The sequence below is a fragment of the Berghia stephanieae genome, chromosome 5 (genome assembly GCF_034508935.2).
Source record: "Berghia stephanieae isolate SIO BIC M18660-M18661 chromosome 5, UCSD_Bste_1.3, whole genome shotgun sequence".
NCBI classification, from domain to species: domain Eukaryota; kingdom Metazoa; phylum Mollusca; class Gastropoda; order Nudibranchia; family Aeolidiidae; genus Berghia; species Berghia stephanieae.
In genome coordinates, this window is record NC_088364.1 from 71,776,509 (window position 1) to 71,801,508 (window position 25,000).

The 25,000-nt window shown below is 37.2% G+C and overlaps 1 protein-coding gene across 3 annotated transcripts in view; it reads right to left on the reverse strand.

Moving 5' to 3' along the window:
• LOC144973568 (uncharacterized) overlaps nt 1–25,000 on the reverse strand; it is a 263,850-nt gene that overhangs the window by 24,083 nt on the left and 214,767 nt on the right. For 2 of the 3 annotated variants that reach the window (XM_078916181.1, XM_078916180.1), the window contains exons 5-6: nt 8,503–8,568; nt 1–53 (exon numbers count right to left, since the gene is read on the reverse strand). The exon at nt 1–53 is cut by the window's left edge and continues 3 nt beyond it. In XM_078916181.1, coding sequence (XP_078772307.1) covers nt 1–53; nt 8,503–8,568 — 119 coding nt within the window. Of the gene's footprint in view, nt 54–8,502; nt 8,569–10,824; nt 11,063–11,378; nt 11,417–25,000 lie in introns of those variants that run through there. The other variant, XM_078916182.1, reaches the window with a different exon arrangement.

Consider the following 25,000-nt stretch of genomic DNA (forward strand, 5'->3'; position numbering starts at 1 on the left):
AGCCCGTTCAAGCTGTTTGGTCTTCTCAGCAAATGCAGGTGGTGTGTTTAAAGCTGTGGAATAAACAAACAAAATATTGCCGTCATTAATCCCAAAAAATTGAACATAAATATTATTCAGCCATTATTGTGCAAAATTTAGCTAGTTAAACCGTATCCAATAGAAACGCCAAGGTCATTGTATTGTAATAGAGTTGGGGGGAAAAGTTAGCATTTTCTAACTTTCAGTTTATATTACCCCACCCTTCTCCTATCCTTCTTCTTCGCCGAAATAACAATACGTCCTTTTCTTCTTGAATTTCTGATGGTTGATATCATTTTATCAGTGTGACTATGTGGTCTTTCGGATCGGAAGCTCCAGGGTTCGAGACTCGCTCGGCGCATAGTTGAGTCCTTGGAGAAGGCTCTTTACTCACATTATCTCACCGTACTCAGGTGTAAAATTAGTACCTGGCCGTTAACAGCGTTGTCTCTGTCCGAAAAAAAACAAACTATATCGCCTAACAGGCGTCATTTCCCGTCCTACATGTTAAATGTTGCTGTAGGTCAGGGACCCCTTATAAAGCGCTTTGAGCATGTTTAGTGGATATTGCGATATATAAAGAACTCAATTTTGAACTATCGTACGTAATGCACATTGTATATATTGTATTGGATGAACAAACGATTCCAAATGACATCTATTTAATAATAATAATAAATGGCATTTGTATAGCGCTTTACCCCGTTGTCTAGGCTCTAAGGGCTTTACAGTGATATAAAACAAAACATATTACAGTGAGACAAGTGTGAAGGAAACGTAATACGAATTCAATTTAACAACAACAAAATGTGAAAATAATATTGCAACATTATGACGTAAAAAGATAAAACTTTAAGCGAGATTTGAACGTTGTCAACGAATCCGAGCATCTCACGTGTGATGGGAGAGAGTTCCAAAAATGGGGGGCCGAAAATTGAAAAGACTGTTCACCTATTTTACGCAATGGCTTAGGTTTGACAAGGATTGATTGGTCATTGCTTGACCTCAAGTTTCTATTTGGGACATATATGTTTATTTATTTTTTTAATATCAAAAGCCGATTGCGTGTTCCAGTCCATGTAGTGTGAATCCATTAACGCCTTGGATCAATATATAGCTTGATGTAAAGGAGGAAGAACTAGCGAGGTATAACGGTATGGACGGTCTTCGCTTCATAATTGAGCATTTATATACCGCAATATCCACTAAACGTGCTCAAATCGCTTTACAAGGTGTCCCTGGTCAACAGCAACATTTAACATGTTGGATGGGACATAACGCCTGTTATTACAATTTTTCGGACAAAGACAACGCTGTTAACGGCCAGGTACTCATTTTACACCTGAGTACGGTGAGAGAATGTGAGTAAAAAGCCTTTTCCAAGGACTCAACTATGCACCGAGCGCGAGGCTCGAACCCAGGACCTTCCGATCCGAAAGCGAGTGTCATACCACTAGACCACATAGCCGCACAACATGGAACTACTGGGTTCGACCGTAGAGTTTGTAAAACACGTAACCTGACACTGGCCCAAAATTAATTAAGTCACAATACAAGACAACAACGACTACGCTAAAGAAAGCAAATTAATCGTGAAAGCAAATTCTTAGTCGAACGGTGTGTTGTGACGATGCTACCCGGCGGGTTTGCGACGGTGCACGAATGCGGACCGGACTTTGCTGATTGGGTCGATAGTCATAACATGGTAGTGTGAAAACCTTAAGAGGCTGCTGCTCCCCGGACCAATGAAAAAAGGAAAAATCCAGAGAGGACGTGGATAGCTTTTCAACGTTAATTGCTCGAACGGTCTGAAGACAGCCATAAAACCAATAGACAGTATGCACTTGGCTAAGAAGTTCACAACATTGCCATCCGGAAATAAAACTGGCCAACACACAAAAATGTGTGTAATTAACCTTGAAGGTCTATAGTCTGGTTAATACAGTTTAGTTAGAAGTACTCATAAAACGCGGATGGCAAAAAACAATAACAAAGACATGAGTGACGTCATCTTCGAACTATCTATAACAGAATACAATGACAATAACCAAAAGAGCAAAATGAAATAGACGATGTATCGAGTCAGACGATAGCAGCAGCACCTTCCATATCAACGGCAGGTGTCTCCAATTACCTCCTAAAACACCCGTTCCTGTAATGAATAACGCTGGCAATCGTTGCATATATTTATATCATAGACCGCTCGTGTTTTCAATCATTCCGCTCTTCGGATTGGAAAATGTGCGGTAGCCATGTTGTTTTATAATAATAACTCCGTTATTACCGCCGCGACTCATATTTCGTTTCTTTCCATCATTTTTATTACTTTCAATTTTCATCGACTCTGTCGTACTCCTAAAAAACAAACATATCTCTAAAAGTTTGGCCAGAAAACGTCTTCAAATATAAATCGATTAAAATGACCCTGAACTCGTAAAAAAACCAAAAAGAAAAACCAACAAAACACCCAAAACAAAACAAAACAAAACAACCCCCCCCCCCAACAATAAAAAGCAAATAAAAACAACAAAAAAAAAACAAAAAAAAAAAAACACATTTTTAAAAAACCAACAAAAAAAAAAAACAAACAAACAAAAAGCAAAAACAAACAAAACAAACTTTCAAACCCGCGACTTCAAGGACATTCTAGGTTTGAGAGCTTCTGACAAGATAAGGTTATTTCAATTGATAGATTCTGATATTTGAAGGACGAGTTTTCTAGCCAAAATTGATAAAATGTGTTGTTTTTTTTAATTTACTTATTTTAAATAGTCTTTGTTTTTTTCATGTACGGCAGAACTGTGGTATGATCAGTGTAAGAAGAGAATCAACCAGAATGTTAGTTGTACAATCCACTCCGTTTAACCGCGCGTTTGATAAGTCGTACAATCCGATGATAATTTGTTTGCTTAAATCAATTCAGCCTAAACGCCCACTCCGCTTAACCCCCTCCTTACCCCATATTGGAAAATCGTCACATTCGTTACGATGCAGCCAACGATTTTGTCATTCATATTTCTTTTGTACATCATAATATTTGAACAAAAATGTTTGCTTTTGTTAAAGTATATTAACACTGTGTTGAAGAGCTCGTTTAGCAATAAAAATATGTTATAGCAAGAACTAACAGATTTTGTGTTTGAGTGAAATATATCTATTTTTGTAGAAAGTTGGGTGTGACGCTTTGGGGAAAATCCGGAAAATGGCCGGTAAGGAGAGAGTTAATCAACTCATTTATCCTTATTCCGAAAGGCGTTAGTTATGTCTTCCTTTTAAACATTTTCATACAGCGTACGATTTGTCAATATTATTTCGTCTACAATCTTACCGTTTCCCTAAAGGGAGCAAGTTTCTGAAATACAACTCGCATATCTATGCACGACCAGCCAGATTATGGAAAAATATTTTTAAAATATTTGTAAAGGATATACATTTCGTCTAACCCATAATCTCCTCTTCATAAATTACTCATCCTCTTCTAACACCCTGCCGTTTCCATCCCTCTTGTGAATGCGGACTTTTTTGCGGAATAATTTCGCATAGGAAGCTCTGTTTGTCCAATGCTTGGGGAAGTAATAATATTATCACTATTAATCATTAATTTTAGTTTTAAAAAATCCGAATCTGAAAGTAAAAATTAAATCCAAAATAAACCGATTCTTCTTTTTCTTTTAAAAACCCTGAACATTACAACACTGATTAAATATCTAAACGTGGCGAGACCTGGTAAAAATTCTTTTCCAAGGCTGCATAGAAAAAAGAATGCATTTCAGTCTTCAGGCCAAAGCGATCCAATCGTATCTGTCTGTGCTCATATCACGGCAGATGGCATTGAATATTATCAGAAATTATAAAGATATAATATGGCAAAGTTAACAGTTAAAAGTTTGCCAACAACAACAACAACAAACATAATAGATTGGCCGGATGTTTTCTTAACCGTCATGAGTCTTTAAAGCCAAGATAAAAGCCAGAACAATTTTAGCAATCAATGTTGTAAAAGCCAAACGCATTTGGCATCTAAATCTATGAAGGTAATAAATTACAGTTTGATAATGCAACAACAAAAAAAAAAAAGAAGAAAAAAAAAAGGAAATAAAGACAGAAAAAGGAATATCTTTACGAGTTTATTCAAGAATGGCAGAGCAAAGCACATTTACTAACAAGCCGCTCAATTCTTGGTCTCTGTCTGTATGTCTGCCTGCCTAATTGTAAGTATGTCTGTTGTCTGTCTGTCTGTCTGTCTGTCTGTCTGTCTGTCTCTCTCTCTCTCTCTCTCCTCCCCTGACTCGTCTCAACCTCTCTCCTCTCTCTCACCCCCCCCCGGCAAAGAAAAAAACGAAAAAAAAAACCAAACGACAAAACCGTGAACATTTATACAGAGCACTTAACATGCTCAAATCGCTTTACAAGGGGTCCCTAGCCAACAGATATCCTTAACATGTAGGACGACACATGACGCCTGTTGGACGATATTCCATTTTTATCCGACAGAAACGACGCTGTTAGCGGCCGGAGACTCTTTTTATATTGAGTACGGTGAGAGAATGTGAGTAAAAAGCTTTTTCCAAGGACTCACCCATGCACCACAAAAGTGGGATTCGAACCCTGAACCTTCTGGACAAAAGGATACCACATAGCCGCACAACAATTTATTTTATATATATAATATATAATACTTTTGTTATCATAACTTTGGGATGTCGCTTAAACATTAGAACAGCATTCTTCTTTTCCCTCCCTCCTCCATCTTCTTCTTGACGAAATTTGCCGGAATTCCAAATTCCTTCAAAATTTGCGCAAATTATCTTTTGGTGTTTCTTCCTATCTACTCGCACTTCCACATACAACATAAAGTTAAATAAATAAATAAATAAATAAATACATAAATAAATAAAAATATGAAAGAATTGTGAATTGTAATGTAACTATAACAAACATTATTTGAGAAAACAATTATTTGGTACTTGTCATATATTTTGGTTCACCCTAAGCCTCAAGTATTTCTGTTGGGAATTTATTTGCATTGAAACCGAAAATGACGTCAAAAGTTTGGCAAATTCAATTACTGGAGGAATTCACATCTAAAATGGGTTATGGATTACTTCCACCTCTTTAGTCTTTTTAAAAATAGAACCTGCAACGGTATTTGATTATCTACTATGCGTAATATGAAGACGTTTATTATTCAAATGAACGAGGCTATCAGGAATTACGACATTGGCTCAGATCTTTGAAGAAAGTGGAGAACCTATTTAATTTATTGTCTCGGCTCAAGTTTGCGTCAATTTAATCCACTATAAATAATTTGAAAACGATTTGAACCCTTTTGTGTAAATTATTTCCATCAACAAATCCATACAGAATTGAAAAAAAAAATGTCATAAGCATTATTTATCTTTAGATAGTTTTAATATTATACGGACTTGACCCCAGAAATTAAGTTGGCCTTAATTGTGTGGTAAAAAAAAAAAACAAAAAACCAACAAACAACACAACAACAAAAACAATTGTTTTTGCATACTAAGAAAATTGTAAATTATTTGTGAGTGACATATTTGCAGCGAACGCTGGCCTCAACATCGTATTCCTGTGCTGAACACCCCCCCCCCCCCTTCCCGGATATCTAGGTGAAAAGATAACACATCCTTCAAAACAGTCATCTACCACAATGACTAATGTAGTTTAATCACGGCTCAGGGATGACGGTGACTCCTTGATTAAGTTATTTAAAAAGTCAGTCCTATGTTATTCAAGCGAATTCAGTTGGCCGATATATTCAGACTAAGGGAACCCAATGGACAAGAAGAGAATAAAACGGGATATATGCTAATATAAAAGGGAAGAAAAAAAGAGAGAGATAGACATTTATCGTGTAATGCATCGATTCTTTATGCCCACAGCAACGGACGATGCAGCACATCCTTTGAGAATGCTAGGATGGGCCCAGCAGCTGCACTGACCATGACCTAAGAGTCTGCTCCACAGATGCTGTGGAGTGGGTTCGGTGTTGGAGCGACAAGCAATGATAATGATGAATTATTTATATGCATTCGATACACATTTGCTATCGAATTGTCTATTTCATCTGAAACCCACGAAACCTCAAAGAAACGACACAGCAATGAGAAGTGCTCCAAGAAACTGGTTACCGCAAATGAGTAAATTGGTCCAAGTCGGAATTAGGAGCTATGGTGTACGGTATCTCAAAGCTTGAGGAAGCAATCATGCTCAAACCCACACTGATCTGATTTCAGTTTATGATAAGAAAGCCACGACCAAAATCTGGGTGCATCACTAGTGCAGCATTTTCTAGTTTCAGCGGTCAATCTTCTATGAAGTTAGACAAAATTGACCGCGTCGACCATTTGATCTGCCAAGAAAAGTGGCGCAGTGTTCTGGACCAAGCCACATCCATCTGTGACCAAGCCGACGATCCTGGCTTCGAAGAATCTATCACAGTTTAGTGAATAAAAAGTTGGGAATATCCTTAAATGCTAGATAGACTGAAGGATTACATTTTTTTTCAATATTATGGATAAGGCTGCCTGATCAAAGATGGATGCTTGCAACTTGGCAATGTTACTCCACATACAGCAAAACTGAATCAAGAGTGGCTCAAGCGGCAAAACAGGGAAACTTTTGCAACATTCACAACACCGTCCAGACCGTGTTCCATAAGATTTATTCCCGTTAAGACCACTTAAACATCAATTGTCTTTGCAAGAATTCGAGGTTAAGAAAGGAAGAAAAAAACTAGGCTACTACAGTCTCGAGATATTCTCTGAGGTGAAGAATTCAAAAGAATCTTCTGGTCAATGCCATTAGAAATGAGGATACCGTGCGGGCACAACAGCTTCAGACACCTTCGGTACAAGACCTTGGTAATAGTAGTAGTAGCGTATGGTACACTCAATGTATGAACGCTTTAAGTCTTCTCGCCTAAGGATGGTCGTAGCCATAAAGTTTCCTTGGTATGCGAGTAGTAGCAGATCAGCGGACTGTCAAGCGTTAGGCTGGGCTCCACAGGGAAACTTTTGTGAGATTAAGTAAATATCAGGGACATTAACGGAGGGCTAGTAAGCATTAAAAAAAAATGTAAATGCAACTTCTGCATTAGAATGAACATTCAATTCCATATTGCCGGCTGGTGAAAATAGTAAATGAAGAATTGCGATGCGCATTCAAATTGGTGACACTGTAGAAATGAGCTATGCAATTGACTGCATATCCGTTTATCCTTTTATTTTATTTTTTATTTCTAACTCGTGAGATAATAGACAGCGTGTGCTGATTTATAACTGGAAAGTCACTTGAGAGGCCAGGAAAACGGTCATTGAGATGATACTAAACGACGAAGATAGCGTTTGTGTTTGAAAAGAGAAATACAACACATCGACACGGTCACCGTCATATTCATTACTATTTTAATTACACTGCCGTAAATTGATCAAACGTATTGTATTCCTTTTAGCCCCTAATAATTTACGAGGAATTAATATCACTCTCACATGTCAAATCTCTTAAGCACAAGATCTATTTAAACTTTCAATTGATATTTCAATGAAATCTGAAGTTTAAACATTTGAAAAGTTGAAGGTATCTCAATTAATTGATATTTTGAAGATGAACATATCTGGCAAAAATGAAAAAAATGTTTTGCCAATATTCGGGATGAAGTGCTAATCCAAATATTTAGAACTAATAACATTTCTAAGCATAATCACCTTACTCAATCGGTACCAGCTCCAGAAAAGAAATTATATAAAATATGCATTCTACTTGTAAACATAATCAGAAATTCAATGGGGGGAAATCTGTATCCATTTAATATGCAACAATATTTCAAGTCACATTTAAATCACGACTGAAAATGATTTCGACTCAAGTTGTTTTCCAATTGGTGCCAAAGTCTGCGACATCTCGTCAGATGCCGTCAGTTAATCCAATCAATCATCTCTGAAGAATTTTTCTTGTTTCAATTTTAGACAATAAATCTAATAAAATCATATCATCTTTTATGATATCGAGGTGAAAAGACTTTCGTTTGTCATTAATTGGTTGATCTGACAAGGTCTGGCAAAAAAAAATTGTGATGGTGGTTCCAGGCTGAAAACATCATCGCTTTCACCTCAACTCAATCATCATAACCATCATCACCACTAACCGCCATCACTGTTATCCACAAAATCATCATCATCAATCATATTTGGCTCAAATATTCTTCTAAATCCTACAAATCCAGTGCACATATTTTTCAGGTCTGACAACCAAATGCATTTATGGGCTTGTCATAACGTTGTTGTAATGATTTGAGAGTATCTCCAAGACAGCAATGAGCCATTACAAGTTAGGATATCAGACCTGCAAATAAATGCGCGAAGCCCAAAACCTTAACCTATTTATTGGCGAGACATATCCTTTTATAAACCGAGTCAAAGGAGGTAACTATCTAAGATATCAAAATATGGTGATACTTACGTGGTATAATTCCCCGATCAACTAGTTCATTCACAGACCGTCTTAGCATCAACTTCCTCTTGAGGGCTGAAAAAGATAAGGGTAAGGATAAGGGTAAGATAAAGATAAGGATACGAATTACATTAGATGAGGAAACAATGCATAGTTATCTTTAACCCGATGTCACCCTAAACCAATAATTGACTTTTATCCCGTCACTGGTGAGTAAACGCCTTATCTCGACTTGAAGAAAAGTCAAGAAACATGGAGCGATCCATGACAAACGAATGTCTGTCTGTCTGTTTGTTGCTTTAGGTCTCTTCCAACACAATTGAGGTTATATGAGAGACCGCTGAAACAAAAAAACAAGCAATCTAACAAAAATAGTACAAATGTAAATCAAAATCATAACCTAAAGATATCATAAGCTAAATTATAAATAACCAAGAACAAACAGGCAGAAGATTTACAGAAAAAAAAAATTTCCCTGTCAAACGAATGGGTGACAAGATATTTACAACGTCTACCCGACGTTTGTGATATTGGTTTTTAACGTTTACACACAATAACACACTCGACTCAAGCGTGAATGAGTACCAGAAATATAGGTAGCGATGATGGCGTAAATAGCGCTAGTACAAAAGGCACTTGAAGGAGACTTGTACTGTATGAAATGCAAATTTTGGTCTATTTGGCTTACTGATGTAACCGACAGAGCATTGTCCATGTCTTTGAAAATGAATAATCTTTTAGAAATGCATTGCTTTGGAAATACATTGCTGAACGTAAGTCTTTGTATTTGTGGCTCTCACTGCATAGTCTACCTATATTATTGTTACCACTCGTCATACCTCCGACGGAAAGTAAAACATGGTTTCTGTGTCTTGCAATCAGCCACACCATTAAGTCAGATGCTTCTGCTAGCTATTGTCTTCAATTTAACAAGGCAATCAAAGCCTGTCCTAAATTTCAAGTTTAATTGAACATGAGCCTTCCATTTGACGAAAGACGCAATTAGTAGCAAATAATTTCGAATTCCAACGCCCCCCCCCCCTCCCCTCTTTTCTTTGAAAATCCACATTCCGTGATAGATCTAACAAGTCTAATCCATCTAATTGTGGTGGTGGTTGTGTGTAGGGGGAGGGGGGGGGGGGGTCGATATGTATTATTGAGATGCTATGATGTCATATCTCGTCTTCTGCAAATCAATTACGTAATGATTAGAGCGATAAGTGAATTTGCAAAACAGCAGATTTACGTCATAAGACACACACACACACACACACACACACACACACTAACACAATGATACACAGACAGACAGATATATAGATAGATAGATAGATAGATAGATAGATAGATAGATAGATAGATAGATAGATAGATAGATAGATAAGAGATAGATTGGATAAACCGATACATGTGATCAAATGGCTGTAACAGTCGAATTAAAAAGAATATAGGGTTCAGTCTGTCAGTCAATCAACCAATAAATCAATCAATCCATCAACCAATTAATTAGTCAATCAATCAAACACTTGATTAACAACCGTGCCATCAATTGGACCACCGTCCAATCAATCTGTCAACGGCATTCCGACAACGTTATTATTATTATTATTATTATTATTATTATTATTATTATTATTATTATTATTATTATTATTATTATTATTATTATTATTATTATTATTATTATTATTATTATTAATTATTATTATTATTATTATTATTATTATATTATTATTATTATTATATTATTATTATTATATTATTATTATTATTATTATTATTATTATTATATTATTATATTATTATTATTATTATTATCATTATTATTATTATTATTATTATTATTATATTATTATATTATTATTATTATTATTATCATTATTTATCATTATTATTATTATTATTATTATCATTATATCATATATTATTATTATTATTATCATTATCATTATCATTATTATTATTATTTATTATCATTATTATTATCATTATATTATTATTATATTATTATTATATTATCTATTATTATATATTATATTATTATCATTATATTATTATTACTTATTATTATTATTATTATTATTATTATTAATTATTATTATTATTATTATTATTATTATTATTATTATTATTATTATTATTATTATTATTATTATTTTATTATTATATTATTATTATTATTATATTATTATTATTATTATTATTATTATTATTATTTATTATATTATTATTATATTATTATTATTATTATTATTATTATTATTATTATTATTATTATTATTATTATTATTATTATTATTATTTTTCTTAATCTCTGACGAAAGGACCTACAGTTAGCAACTCCATCCTTGGGCGAATCACAGCGCCTGCCAGAGGAAGGTCGTAATTGTGGTGTCTCCATACAGAATCATTGTAGACACAAGGTACATATCCATAATCCACTTAATGGAATACAACCGTTACATCCATTGTCCAGACATTAGAATATTATTACTTAGTTGATCCATTATCCACTCATTTGAATACATTCATTTCATTACAGACTAAGAAGATTTAAAAAAAAAAAGGCCTACATAAAAAATAAAAAACATGAGATATAAGGCAATATCCATCTTATGATGTTTACATGGATCCCAAAGCCAACGGCAACAATTATAACATTTAAACTTAAACTTGAGCTTTTATATAGCGCAATATCCACTAAACGTGCTCAAAGCGCTTTACAAAATCTTAAACATTCTTTAAACTGATCATTTTGAAATTAACTTAGTTTTATTTTCATTTTTCGACATAAACCGACATAAACCATATTGGCGCAGTGTGTATCTGTTTTATCTGAAGAGAAATAACCATTTTTAAAGAAAAATATACAAACAAAAAATCACATAAGCGACAACTGCACATCAGATCACACCACAACAATGAACACAATGAAAAACAGACACAGAATGACAGTAATCATAATCCCAATCAAGTGTGCTCTCTTACACACACACACACACATATATACACATACACACACACACACACACAAAAAAACACACAATCCATTGACTCACTCTTCACTTAGTGTTACGAAATTCATAATTACAAACCGACTTACATAGGGTGATTAGCCACGATACTCACGACTTGAAAACTGCCTACACATTTTCCCTTCCTTGAGAAAGCTTTTACTTCAAATCCTAAATTGATGCGACGCGTTTAAGCAAAATACTCACACTATTTGCCAACCAGATGAAACGTACATACCAAGACACCAAACTATGTCGTGTAACCGTAACCGTTTATAGTGTTATTGATATATTTTAGTTAAGACTTATCGCCCAACTGGCGGTCTAAAAACAAGACCAAAGAGCTGAGTGACGCCAAGTTCAATCCTTCTATATCGATCGATTGAGATAAAAAAATCTATTTCTCTAAGCCATAGGTTTGATACAGACAATGTGATGCCCTTCTTTTAAATCTTAGGATATGATATATTTTTGTGATGCCCTTTAAATCTTAGGATATGATATATTTTTGTGATGCCCTTCTTTTAAATATTAGGAAATGATACATTTTTGTGATGCCCTTCTTTTAAATCTTAGGATATGATATATTTTCGTGATGCCCTTCTATTAAATCTTGGGTATGATACATTTTTGTGTCCTTCTAAGTCTTTAGGGTTTGAGTCATTTTGTTAAGCCATCTTAATCGATTGACTTATTAAGTGAAATCTTTCGGGCCAAAATGATAAAATGTAACCCAACGCCTCAAAACTATATTATGTCGGGTTCGTTATGTAAATAAAAAAGTGATGATGGTGATGATATATAGTTATAATTATTTGTGAAGCTTGACTTAAGTTTATATAATAATATGCTCTGTTAGACAAATTATAGGTGTAGTATCAAAGCTAATGTTTTTAATTTTTAGTTGAATAAGAATATCTATACACATGCTCATGTTTGATACACTTTTTTCTCCAATTTTGGAAAGAAGCAAAAATCTCTAGGATTGAGTGAGTTAAGGGAAATGGATATGGGTGCTTACTGTAATAAAAACAAAAACCTGATAATATTTCTGATGAATTTAACTTTAAGATCATTATTTGGCATCCGGGTCGGTCTCCGGACAAAATAACGATCTAAGGCAATGTTTTGTCAGTGAAGGGCGATGAAATATTTCTATAATGCGTATGGTTTCCGGTGTCAATATCTCTTCTAGGTAATCAACTGTCACCATGAAAAACAACAACTAAAAAACAAAAACAAAAACGAAACAAAAACAAGAACAAAACAGCCAAAAACAAAACAAAAACAAAACAAAACAAAACAAAAAAAACACAAACTAAACTTAAATAAAAAACGATAACAACAACAACAACAACAACAACAACAACAATAACACCATAAACAGCAGCAGCAACACAATGTCAACGTAATGAAAACTATAAATTGGGACAAATATTAATGAGTATTCAAATCGATAAGCCTGTCATCATCCCTGGGAACATTACGTTGACTTTGAATGGGGATGGGAGATATCTGACTCCCAGTAAGATATGACGAAAGTACTTTCACATAAAACCTTTATCCAATTAGATTTGTTTTAAAAACACGAATTGTTTCCATTCATCATTTTCAACAATAACAACAACCACAACCAACACCACCACTGTGCGGCAATGTGGTATGACACTCGCTTTCGGATCGGAAGGTCCTGGGTTCGACCCTCGCTCGGCGCATAGTTGAGTCCCTGGAAAAGGCTCTTTACTCACATTCTCTCACCGTACTCAGGTTAACAGCGTTGTCTCTGTCTGAAAAATTGTACTATCGCCTAACAAGCGTTATGCCTCGTTCTACATGTTACGTGTTGCTGTTGGTCAAGGACCCCTTGTAAAGCGCTTTGAGCACGTTTAGTGGATATTGCGCTATATAAAAGTTCAATTGTACTACCACCAACAAAAAGCTATATGAAAAAAAAAAACAACAAAAACAGCCTCGATGACATAGATAACGCTAATACTGATACGCAGAGCTACAGAGAAGCACTGAAACCGGCCCCAGTGCCAACACTTCATCATCATCATCGTCGTCATCTCATTATTCCACTACCTGGATCAAACACAGAAAGCGTGGAGTCGGCAAATTCCACACAACAACAGAACAAATACCTTCCACAAACATCATCATTACTTTATCACAGGTAACTACAACAACAGCACTGCCAGTAGCAGAAGCACCGAATACAATACAACTCAACAATAATATTATACGATAAACACACAACAATGTAAACTTCGGCAGTCTACAACTTTTAATTCCCTGCTATAAAACACACACACACACACACACACACACACACACACACACACACACACACGCTGGAAGGATGAGATTGTAAAAATAGAAGTAACTATCTTAATAATTTCTAATTTTAGAACTTCGCCCTTTATTGTGTTATTCAGAATAAAATCTAAATTCGAAAAGATCATAGAAACTGCTGATAATAAAATGTAACAATTTCGGTATCAGGAAAAAGACACTAAAGAACGCATATATAATACGAGTCAGAGTTTAAAATACAATAAAAACCTCGACTACATCCGTGATCAACTCTCGTCCATCTACGTGTGAAAACAGTTCTCTGTTTTGTTTGTTTTTAAGGGTTTTACGGCGCTTGCAACACATTTAGGTTATATCAGCCCCAATAAAATAAGAAAATGGGATAGAAAAAGTTCTAGAATTACAATTATAGCATCCAATAAAAAGTAATACACAGGGGAACTGAGAACAAATAGGGATCAGATTTAGATTCCAAGAGCATACCGCCAATGTACTTACTTTGAAATCACCTTTAAGTCTCATCCGGACACAAGCACAAAATCCAACAAAGAGGAATACACTCAAATGCTTACACTATACATTCAAAATAACAAATATAATAATACATAACAGAGAGATGATTTACAAGGAAAAAAAAATCATCTCCCAAAACAATAACTATGCATTTGACTGTTTCCCCTCCCAGATAGGAATCCGGCCAGGGACAGGACAGAACCAAGTAATCTCAATCCAAGACAAAGATAGAAAGCATGTTGGAAAACAGATATAGGGGATAGAAGACACAGTATATACCCCCTGCCCACTATGAAAAGAGTTCTCTACTGGCTGATCTAACGGGGAAACTATTACCAGAGACTAGGACCAGAGTAAAAATATTATAACACCGAGCCGGCGCCTTCAAGGAACTTAAACAAACAAACAACCAGACAAAAAAAAAACAACAAAAAAACAAAAAACAAAACAAAAAAAAAAAAAACAAAAAAAACAAGAAAAACACAAATAGGAATTGAACGACAAATCCTTTCTAATCCAGACGAGAGTGCTATGACACTATGACAGAAGTCGTGGTGGATGGCGGCAATCAATGTGTTACCAGACCATCGGATCGTGGTAAGAAGTTCTAACCCTGATCCTTTTTTAATAGGCAAACATTTTGCAAAAAAGAACAGACGATATTAAAATTTCTGGAGTGGAAATTATTGAGACATTAGCTATGGTGAATAATAGGGAACCTCAAATAGTAGCATTCATGACAGCAACACCACCAACAGCAGCAGAAACAACACTATAAACAACGACATCTTTATTAACACCCCCCCCCCAACCACCATCATCATCATCATCATCATCATCATCATCATCTTTCATCGTCATCGTCACCATCATCATCTTCACCATCAACTATTACAACTGCACTACTTTTTACAAGTCTCATTCTGTTTATTTGTTGCTGTATTAAAAACAAAAAATCTATTGGGGGCAAGGATAAGATTTTATTTCAAGCAAAAAAAAATTATTCTATGGCAGAACATCCAACTTTCACTATAATATCAATGGGGGAAAATCAACACCACACTAGCGCCACAACCTTTATCAGCATCACAATCCACACTAAAACCACTACCACCACTATCGTTTTACAAAACTATGTCGTCAAAAATTCAACTTTTCGTTGCAGGGTATTGGTTTTGGCAGACTTCCCCGTCTCACCCCGGCCAGTTTTCCAGTACGCCAGAGATTCGAGAGACAAAACAATATCACCGACCACGATCTTCTAATGAAGACGAATACTGTGACGCCATCCATCCTCCACAAATACAATGTAACTGAACCATAGGTTTCTAGAAGGCCTTTCTTTACAATGACGACAAAACGCTTTTATGATCAATCTTGTCCATGAAAACTTCCTACACATTATCGTCAACAAATGGGGCCTTGCTCTAAGGAGTAAAATTGCCCCTTTGAATTTAGAGCATTTTGTGTATTCTCAGTTTGTTGAAGTTGTCTTTGTTTTTTTAAAAAAAGACGGATTTTTATCAAACAAATGTGACCCTTCATCTCGAAACAGTATTAACTCTGGACAGTTATTAAGATGTTGAAAATTGAATTTACAGTCAGAAATATCAGTCTTGTGTTGAGTGTGTGTTTTATTGAGGAGAATGGATACCATATTTTAGGGTGCTAATGCCAACAATTTATATTTTTGACTAGTTTAACATTTAATTCGGCTTTAAAGCATATGGTTCGTTACGACATAATACCGTTTTGAGACGATGGGTCACAAATATCTGCAACACACTAGAATATACTCAAATTGGTCAAAAGCCAAAGACAAAGATTCCCCTTCGAGGCACGGTCAGCCCATTCATTTGACATGACATCGACAGATGAAAATGAACGCCAACAAATCAAAAAGTGTTTAAACACGAGAATTCTCTGAAGTCTCAGACTTTAAACTTGTCTTCGTTAAAAAGACTCGATTTCTTATCAGAGAAAATAACTGCAACACAATTAAGTACACTAAAATTGGCATACAAGGCAAAGGGAAAGATAGCCTGTTTATTTGACATTATATCGATAGCTGTAAATGACCATCGACTTGACCAAAAAAAAACAAACAAAAAAACAAAACAAAACAAAAAAAAAAACAAACAAACAAACAAACAAATAAAAACTTAAACGGGAGAATTCTAAAGTTCTAAACTTTTGAATAAATCAGGTTTTATTGAAATCTATGAATTATAAGTTATCTGGCCAAATTGAAGAACAAAAAGTTATTTTGTTATTGTTCGGCAGTTTTCTCTAAACCCGCGTTATGATATCACAACGAGACGATAAGTATACTAGACAAACAAATTATTATCACTCAGCCTGATTCACACAAGGTAAACTGTTATCGTGGTATAAAGAAAGCTGCACTAGGATATTATATTGGATTCCTAAATACCAGTAACAACAATACTTTAACAAAAAAGTTGATCAGGTGGGGAAATCTGAGAGTGGAAAAAGATTGTGTGCAGCATCGCATTGCTAAAAGAGCAAGGAAATCATGTTTCTGGATATCAAAAAAAAAAAAAAAATAAATAAATAAAAAGCCAAACACCGGGCACAAGACAAGTCCATGTGATCTTTCAATCCGTATTCAATCGGTCATCGTTCAAAAAAAAGTAATTCTCCACTACTAAGAATTATTCTCTAAGTAACGGGATATGTTGGGTTAAATTAAATTAAATTGCGCTTTATATAGCGCAATATCCACTAAATTATGTGCTCAAAGCGCTTTACAAGGGGTCCCTGGTCAACAGCAACATTTAACATGTAGGACGGGACATGACGCCTGTTAGGCGATATTACAATTTTTCGGACAAAGACAACGCTGGTAAGGGCCAGGTACTCATTTTACACCTGAGTACGGTGAGAGAATGTGAGTAAAGAGCCTTTTCCAAGGACTCAACTATGCGCCGAGCACGAGGCTCGAACCCAGGACCTTCCGATCCGAAAGCGTGTCATACCACTAGACCACATAGCCGCACATAGGGTCGATTCGGGCTGGGTTTTTTTTTCTTTTTTTCAGAAGTTAAACGGCTCTTACTATACTTGTGTGTGTGTGTCGTAGAAGCGCCTTGGTACCGATAGTCGACTGACTCCCTTCCAAATGAGACAGCTGATTATGGACTTCACAACCAAATACATGACCTAGCCTGAGTCCCTTTATAACTTTATTAAATTATAAAGAAAATGGAATTGAACATCGGCCCGTGTGATAGAAACCATCCATTTATTTTTGTACGAATACACGCATTATCGTGCTCACAACTATAATCATTATCCGCGCATATCCGACTAAATTATAGGTGAACAATGGCTGAAAAAAATTCGATTTTGTTAAAGAATTTTTCATACATTCTTCTCGTCTGCATCTGACACCCTTTAAAATTCCATTTTGCAGACTTTCATCTTATTTAAAATGAGATCAAGTAGGCCCATATGTTGGGAGGAAAAATGTTCAAAGGGAGAAAACTCTTGCGATCATTTTACGCCATCTGGTTCTATCTTTCAGTGAAAGAAAAAGGGGGTTTCCGGTGAAACGATAAGCATTCTTAACTTGTTATTCTTTACTTCAAAAGAAACGTTAAATGTTCTCAGATTTTAAGGCAAAGAAGAAGAAAAAAGGAATAGAAAATATATTTCAAAAAGTCCGAAACCAAAAGAATAATCTTAAAAGCGCGTGGTACACATAGAATCAGGTTTGATCAACTGGTCTCTGCTGAGAAATGCTGGCGTTTTTGGGAACAATAATTTTTGCTATTCAATTTTCTCCGCTACTTTACTTGGCACTAAGTCATCCTACTATTTTTCAAGTTCCTAAATTTCACCACTGCTTCCTTTTTAAAAAAAAACAAAAACTTTGACCATAAAACTAAAACTTTCATTTCAAATATCGACCAAAGAAAGGTTTGCCGATTTGACTAGCTGGGGGGGGGGGGGGGGGGGGGGGGGGGGGGGGGGGGGGGGGGGGGGGGGGGGGGGGGGGGGGGGGGGGGGAAGAAAGAGAGGGGGGGGGGGAGTGAATCAAAGGAGTCACAGAGCTGAGACTTTGAATATGTTGGGGGTCAAAGAAGTCACGTGGTTTTGACTTTTAAAAAGCTGGGGGGGAGAGGGGGGGGGGGGGGGGTCACCGAACTTACAGATTTGAGTATTTTTAATAAGTTGGGCATGGGGGTCACCGGTCGATATTTGAAGTTAAAAATATTTTCTGGGCAAAATTAAAAAATCTAGTCAGGATACGGCAGAATGATTACGTCATCCATTGATCAAGGAGGGGCAATACAAAATCAGCCAGACATTCTCAGACAGGTGAAGGAAGATAATACTAATAACGTTAAGTGGGTGAGAGTCTGGGCCGCTGCCCTGTGGTCAGACAAGATAATAGTATATTAAATTATGCCTTGACCGTTTCCATTATAAAGCTTGTACGGACTGTATAATAAGTTGTAATCGCTGAAGTCGTTGACCTGTGAAATCGGTTGGTAGCAGCTCAATGTCAAGCAATGATTTTCTAAGAGCCAAGAGAAATTCTATTCTACATAGCAGCCATGGGTTCCAGCAGGAAAAAGTGCTGAAACCTGAAACTAAAATCTCGACACTTTGCCAAACCTGAAAATGTTCCTCCCCAAAATGCTGCCTAAACTTTACTCTTATTTCATCACCGTTTTTATACCATTATTAAATGATTACACGGCAAACATATTGACACAATAAGGAAATTAATTTGATTTTAAACCAACTTATAATACATTCTACCTCCATACACTGAAAAGCCGACTGAATCACGTTTTCGAATTTTTACCGATGCTATTAGGTTATTTTACCGAAAACACTGAAACCGGAGGTATTTGACTTCGAGATATCGCGAAACCGGAATTCCGGCATGAACCGGAAAACTGGCACCCATGATAGCAGCAGACCCGTACACAGGATTGTGTATATTATCTGATTTAATCAAACCTAGAAAGATTTCTCTGGACAGGTGTACATGACAATGTTATTAAGTATGTCAGAATCGGGCAATGCCCTTGAGAGTAAAAAAAAAAAAAAAAAATAGTTGTTGATATACACTTTTGGTGGTTTACCAATCTTGACCACAATTATTTTGACCTTTCCGGTAATCTTGGGCAGGAGCATCGTAATCTGGAGTCCGTGACCTTTACTGACTCCTCCCTCTCCCCTATCCAATACCTATCTCAAATCTAAAGCTGGAACCCGAATCAGGTAATACCGATGATCTAGGAATACGTGCGGCTATGTGGTCTTGTGGTATGACACTCGCTTTCGGATCGGAAGGTCTTGGGTTCGAGCCTCGCTCGCTCGGCGCATAGTTGGAGTCCTTGGAAAAAGCTCTTTACTCTCATTCTCTCACCGTACTCGGGTGTAAAATGAGTACATGGCCGTCAACAGCGTTGTCTCTGTCCGAAAAAATTATAATATCGTCTTACAGGCGTCATTTCATGTCTTGTCCTAAATGTTAAATGCTGCTGTTGACCAGGGACCCCTTGTAAAGTGCTTTGAGCGCGTTTAGTGGATATTGCTCTATATAAAAGCTCCATTTTAAAATTTATCTACGTCCATAGATAACAAATCTACCCCAGCGTAGTGAAAGTTAAAAAGAAAATAAAAGGGGTAAAAAGGATATTATGCATAACTATTGAGTTTATTCACGTGACTCCTTCAATAGCTGTTGAATTCCAACCACAGATTACCTATGGATGATAGCTTTTGAATTAAGAGCACAAATTATCGCGTGTTGGGGAAATCGAGAAATTAGATGGAATGCGGAATAGGAAATTCCAATTTGATAAAAAACGCCCAAAAGCAATAATCTTTACTGTCACAGTAATGAGTATTCACATTTATTTTATTAAAGTTTAAACAAATCGTTAATTGTTCTTCATTTTAAAGTAAATTTTAAAATTTCGGGGTTTTGTTTTTTTTTCTTTGTTTAAGGCAAAAGTGGGGGAGCTCCTAATTTGGGGAAGTTTTGGGGTTTTTTAAAAATTTCGGGGATTTTTGGGGGAAAAAAAAAAAAAAAAAAAAAAAAAAAAATTTTTTTTTTTCCCCCCCCCGGGAAAAAAAAAAAAACCCCCCCTTTTGGGTTTTTGCCAAAAAATTGGTTTTTCCCCCAAAAAAAAATTGGGAAAAAAATTTTTTAACCCTTTGGGGTTTTTGGGGGGAAGGGGGGGGGGGGGGGTTTTTGGGTTTTTGGGGGCCCCAAATTTTTAAAAAAAACCTTTTCCCCAAAAAAACCCTTTTTTTAACTGTTTTTTTTTAAAGGGAAATCCCAAAAAGGGGGAAAAAATCCAAAAGTTTGGAAAATTTTGGGGAAAGGGGTTTTGGGGGTTCCCCGTTCCGGGGATGAAAGGCGTTGGGGGGGGGGAAGGGGGGGGGTGCGGGGGAAAATTTGGGGACCCGGGAAAAAGGGGGTTTTCCACTTAGTTTTGGGGGGTGTAAAATTGATGGGAGGGCCTTTTCCGGGGGTTTTGTTTTCGGTGGAAAAATTTTAATATGAAAAAACCCCAAAGGGTGGTTTTTTCAAAAAATTTTTTTTTTAAAAATTTCCAAAATGTTAAATGAAAGGTTTGGTTTGCCCCCCCTTTTAAAAATTTTACCCCTTTTGGGAACTGTAAAAATAAAACTATTTTTAAAAAATTTTTTTCTTTGGAAAAAAAATTAAACCGGAGGGGAAAAAAAAATTTAAAAAAAAAAAAAAGGGGTTTTTAAAAAAAAAAGGTATTTCAAAAATTGGTTTTTTCCCCTTACCCCCTTAAATTTTTTTGGAATTTTAAAAAAAATTTCCCAAATTTTTTTAATTAAACTTTTTTTTTGGGGGGAAATGAAATTTTGGGAAAAAAGGGGTTTTGGATAGGAAATTTTCCAATTTTAAAAAAGGGGGGCCCAAAAAAATTTAATTTTAAAAAAGAAATTAATTTATTTTCGTTAAAGTTTTTAAAACGTTTTGTTCCTTTTTACGGGGGGGGGGGGGTTTTGGGGGTGTTTTTTTGTTTTGTTGATGGGTTTTAAAAAGTAAAGGGTTATGGGGGGAAGCGGGCAATAAAAAGAAATTTGGGGCCCCCCCGGGGGGCACAATGGTCCCCCAACCCCCCCGGGGGGGCCCCCCCGGGGCCCCCAAAACCCAAAGGGAAAAAAGGAAGGGGGGTCCCAAATAAATAAAATCTTTTGGGGTTGGGCAAAAAACCAACCAAAAAAAAAACCCCCGGGCAATTTTTGAGAGGGGAAAGGGGGGATAGCAACTTAAAAGGGAATATTAACGCTTTTTCCCTCCGAAATTTATCCCCGGAAGTGCCGCCCGGGGCCCACCGTATCGTTTAAAAACCCCCCAAAACCCCCCCCCCCCCCCCCCCCCCCCCCCCCCCCCCCCCCCCCCCCCACACCCCCCCCCCCCCCCCCCCCCCCCCCCCCCCCCCCCCCCCCCCCCCCCCCCCCCCCCCCCCCCCCCCCCCCCCTTTCATGCCCCCCCCCCCCCCCCCCCCCCCCCCCCCCCCCCCCCCCCCCCCCCCCCCCCCCCCCCCCCCCCCCCCCCCCCCCCCCCCCCCCCCCCCCCCCCCCCCAACCCCCCCCCCCCCCCCCCCCCCCCCCCCCCCCCACCCCACCACCCCCCCCCCCCACCCCCCCCCCCCCCCCCCCCCCCCCCCCCCCCCCCCCCCCCCCCCCCCCCCCCCCCCCCCCCCCCCCCCCCCCCCCCCCCCCCCGCCTTTTCCCCTTCTAATCTTTTTTTTTCCCCATTTTTTCCCCTCTTTCACACACTTTTTTACTCCCCCCCCCCCCTCTCTTAAACACTAAAAACCCCAAAACCCCCCAAAAACAAAACACACACTAATTCTAAAAACACCCCCCTTCCCTTTCCCCTTTTAACCCCCTCCCCTCCCCTCCCCCCCTTTTCTCATTTCTATATTTATACTCTCTCACTCACGCAAACCCCCCTCACACCAAAATTCTCACTTCCCCCCCCCCCCCCCCCCCCCTCTCTCTCTCCTTCTCTCTCTCTCTCTCTCCCCCCCCCCTCCCCCTCTTCTGTGGGGGTTCCCGGGGCCCCTCGGCAGGCAACATTTTGTTGCTGATAAAAGCAGACAATAAAACAATAAATTTCATGGGGGCCAAATTTTTAGGAAAATATTTATTTTTTTTCCCCCCTTTTTTTTTTGGGCCCAAAATTTTGAAAACAAAAATTTTAACCTTTTGCCCCTTTTAAAAAGGGGAGGGAAAACCCCGAACCGAAAAAAAAGCCGGAGTTTTTAAAAACCTTTTAAATAAAAAAGGTCCCCCCCCCGGACGGGGAAGCTTTTCCATTAATAGATGTGGAAACTGAAACGGTTTGTTTACGAGAAAAGCGAGATCTAATGTAAAAATCCAAACACCAAAAACATAAATACCAACCCTCCCCCCCCCCCCCCCCCCCCCCCCCCCCCACCCATAAAAAAAAATAGAAAAAAAAAAAGAAAGAAAAAAAAAAGAAAAAAAACCCCAAAAAAAAAAAAACAAACGGCCCCATATATCCGACAGCACAAATGTCCCCTGACCTCGGCATGAAAAAACCCAAACCCACAGATTAAAGCAAATTTAAATTTAAAAAAATAATTCTACTTACAAAACCCCAAAAAATAAAAAAAATCCATCGCTTTTTCCCCCTTTTCCCCTTTTTAAAAAAAAAAAAAAAAGGGTTTAAAAAAGTTTTGGGGGGGTCAATTTACCTAACTTTCCCAAAAGTCAAAAACCCCGGCGTGTTTTTACTAAAGAAATTTTTTATTCTGATCGTCACCCCTGACTCTTTTCCCGGGGCCAAACCCCAAAACCCGACTTTCCCCCCCAAGGGAGGGGTAAATTTTTTAAACCCCTAAAAAAATTTTTTTATTATTTTGGGCAAGGTGGTATTTCAGTTTTAAAAAATTTAAAAAATTTTAAATTTTAGCCCCTTTGGGCTTAACTTTCCCAAAAAAAAACTTTAAAAAAAAAAAAAAAAAAAAAACAAAAAAAACCCAAATAATAATTTAAAAAAAATAAAAAAAATAATAATAATAATAATAAAAAAAAATGATGATGATGATGATGATGATGATGATGATGATGATGATGATGATGATGATGATGATGATGATGATGATGATGATGATGATGATGATGATGATGATGCTAATAATAATAATAATAATAAATATATATATAATATATATATTATACACCCCCCTCCTCCAAACAAATAAAACAAAAGTATTGTTCGTTTTCATCTTGATGAGTTTTGCGGCGATTGAAACGCTTTCAGATCTATCTAGGTCAAATCAGTGCAAGTAAAAAAAAAAAATAGTATGATGGAATAATGTACGATTCTTACACTTTGCTTTTTGGAATTCCGGACGTGTTTCCAACCGCTGCACGAGCTTGCGAGTACGCATTGGGAACAAAGTTTGAATTCCAAAACGCAAGAGTGTAAGAAATCTTTTATTCTACCCCTAAATCGATTCCTATATCGTCATTTTGAATAAAAGATATCTTCAAAAACGTTTAAATGATACGATTTTTAGTGAAATTTACGCTTTGATAATCTGACGTCACAAATTATTATTGTAAACTTGATATCTTTACGCGTAACTATTTAGGGGAGGAGAGGTGGAATAAATTAAAATTGAGCTTTTATATAGCTTAATAGCCACCAGGCGTGCTCAAAGCTCTTTACAAAGAGTCCCTGACCAACCGCAACACGTAAAATACGGAAACAACACAAGGACTCAACTATGCGCTGAGTGAGGCTCGAACCCAGGACCTTCCGATCCGAAAGCGAGTGTAATACCACAAGACCACATAACCGCTTTGAGGTCTCGACTTTAAGACATTTTGGCAACTCAGAGTTTTCAACTTAATCTACCCATTGATGTAGTCAAAGATGCCTGGTCAAAATGTAGTCAGGCCTTTAGACAATTTACGAGCAACTATCATAAAGTGGACAATGATGGAGACTAGCTCAAAGAAAGAACACGAGAAGATCCAAGAGCAATCTTGCAGTATGTCTGGCAATTCCTCAGAGAGAGAGAGAGAGAGAGGAGAGAGATGGAGGGAGAGAGAGAGAGAGAGAGAGGGAGAGAGGAGAAAGGAGAGAGAGAAAAGAGAGAGAGAGAGGAGAGAGAGAAAGAGAGAGAGGGAGAGAGAGAAAGAGAGACAGAAAAGAAGAGAGAGAGAGGAGAGAGAGAGGGAGAGAGAGAAAGAGAGAGAGAGGAGGGAGAGAGAGAAAGAGAGAGAGAGAAAAGAGAGAGACAGAAAAGAGAGAGAGAGAGAGAGAGGAGAGAGAGAGAAAGAGAGGGAACAGAAAAGAGAGAGAGAGAGAGAGAGGGAGAGAGAGAAGAGAGAGAGAGGAGAGAGGGAGAGAGAGAGAAAGGAGAAGTGAGGGAGAGAGAGAGAAAGAGAGAGAGAGAGAAACATCCCGTATGACCTAAATAAGAGATTGGTCTGGGGGAAATCGGGAGAGGCCAGGAGGTCTTGTGGGTATTTTTTTGAACACGATCAGCCTCCTCCTTATGATCAATATCTAAATTACATTAATTACTGACCTTTTTGATAAAAACAAAAAGGTTTTAGGCATGCAGAAATATCCTGATAAAAATAGGTGAAAC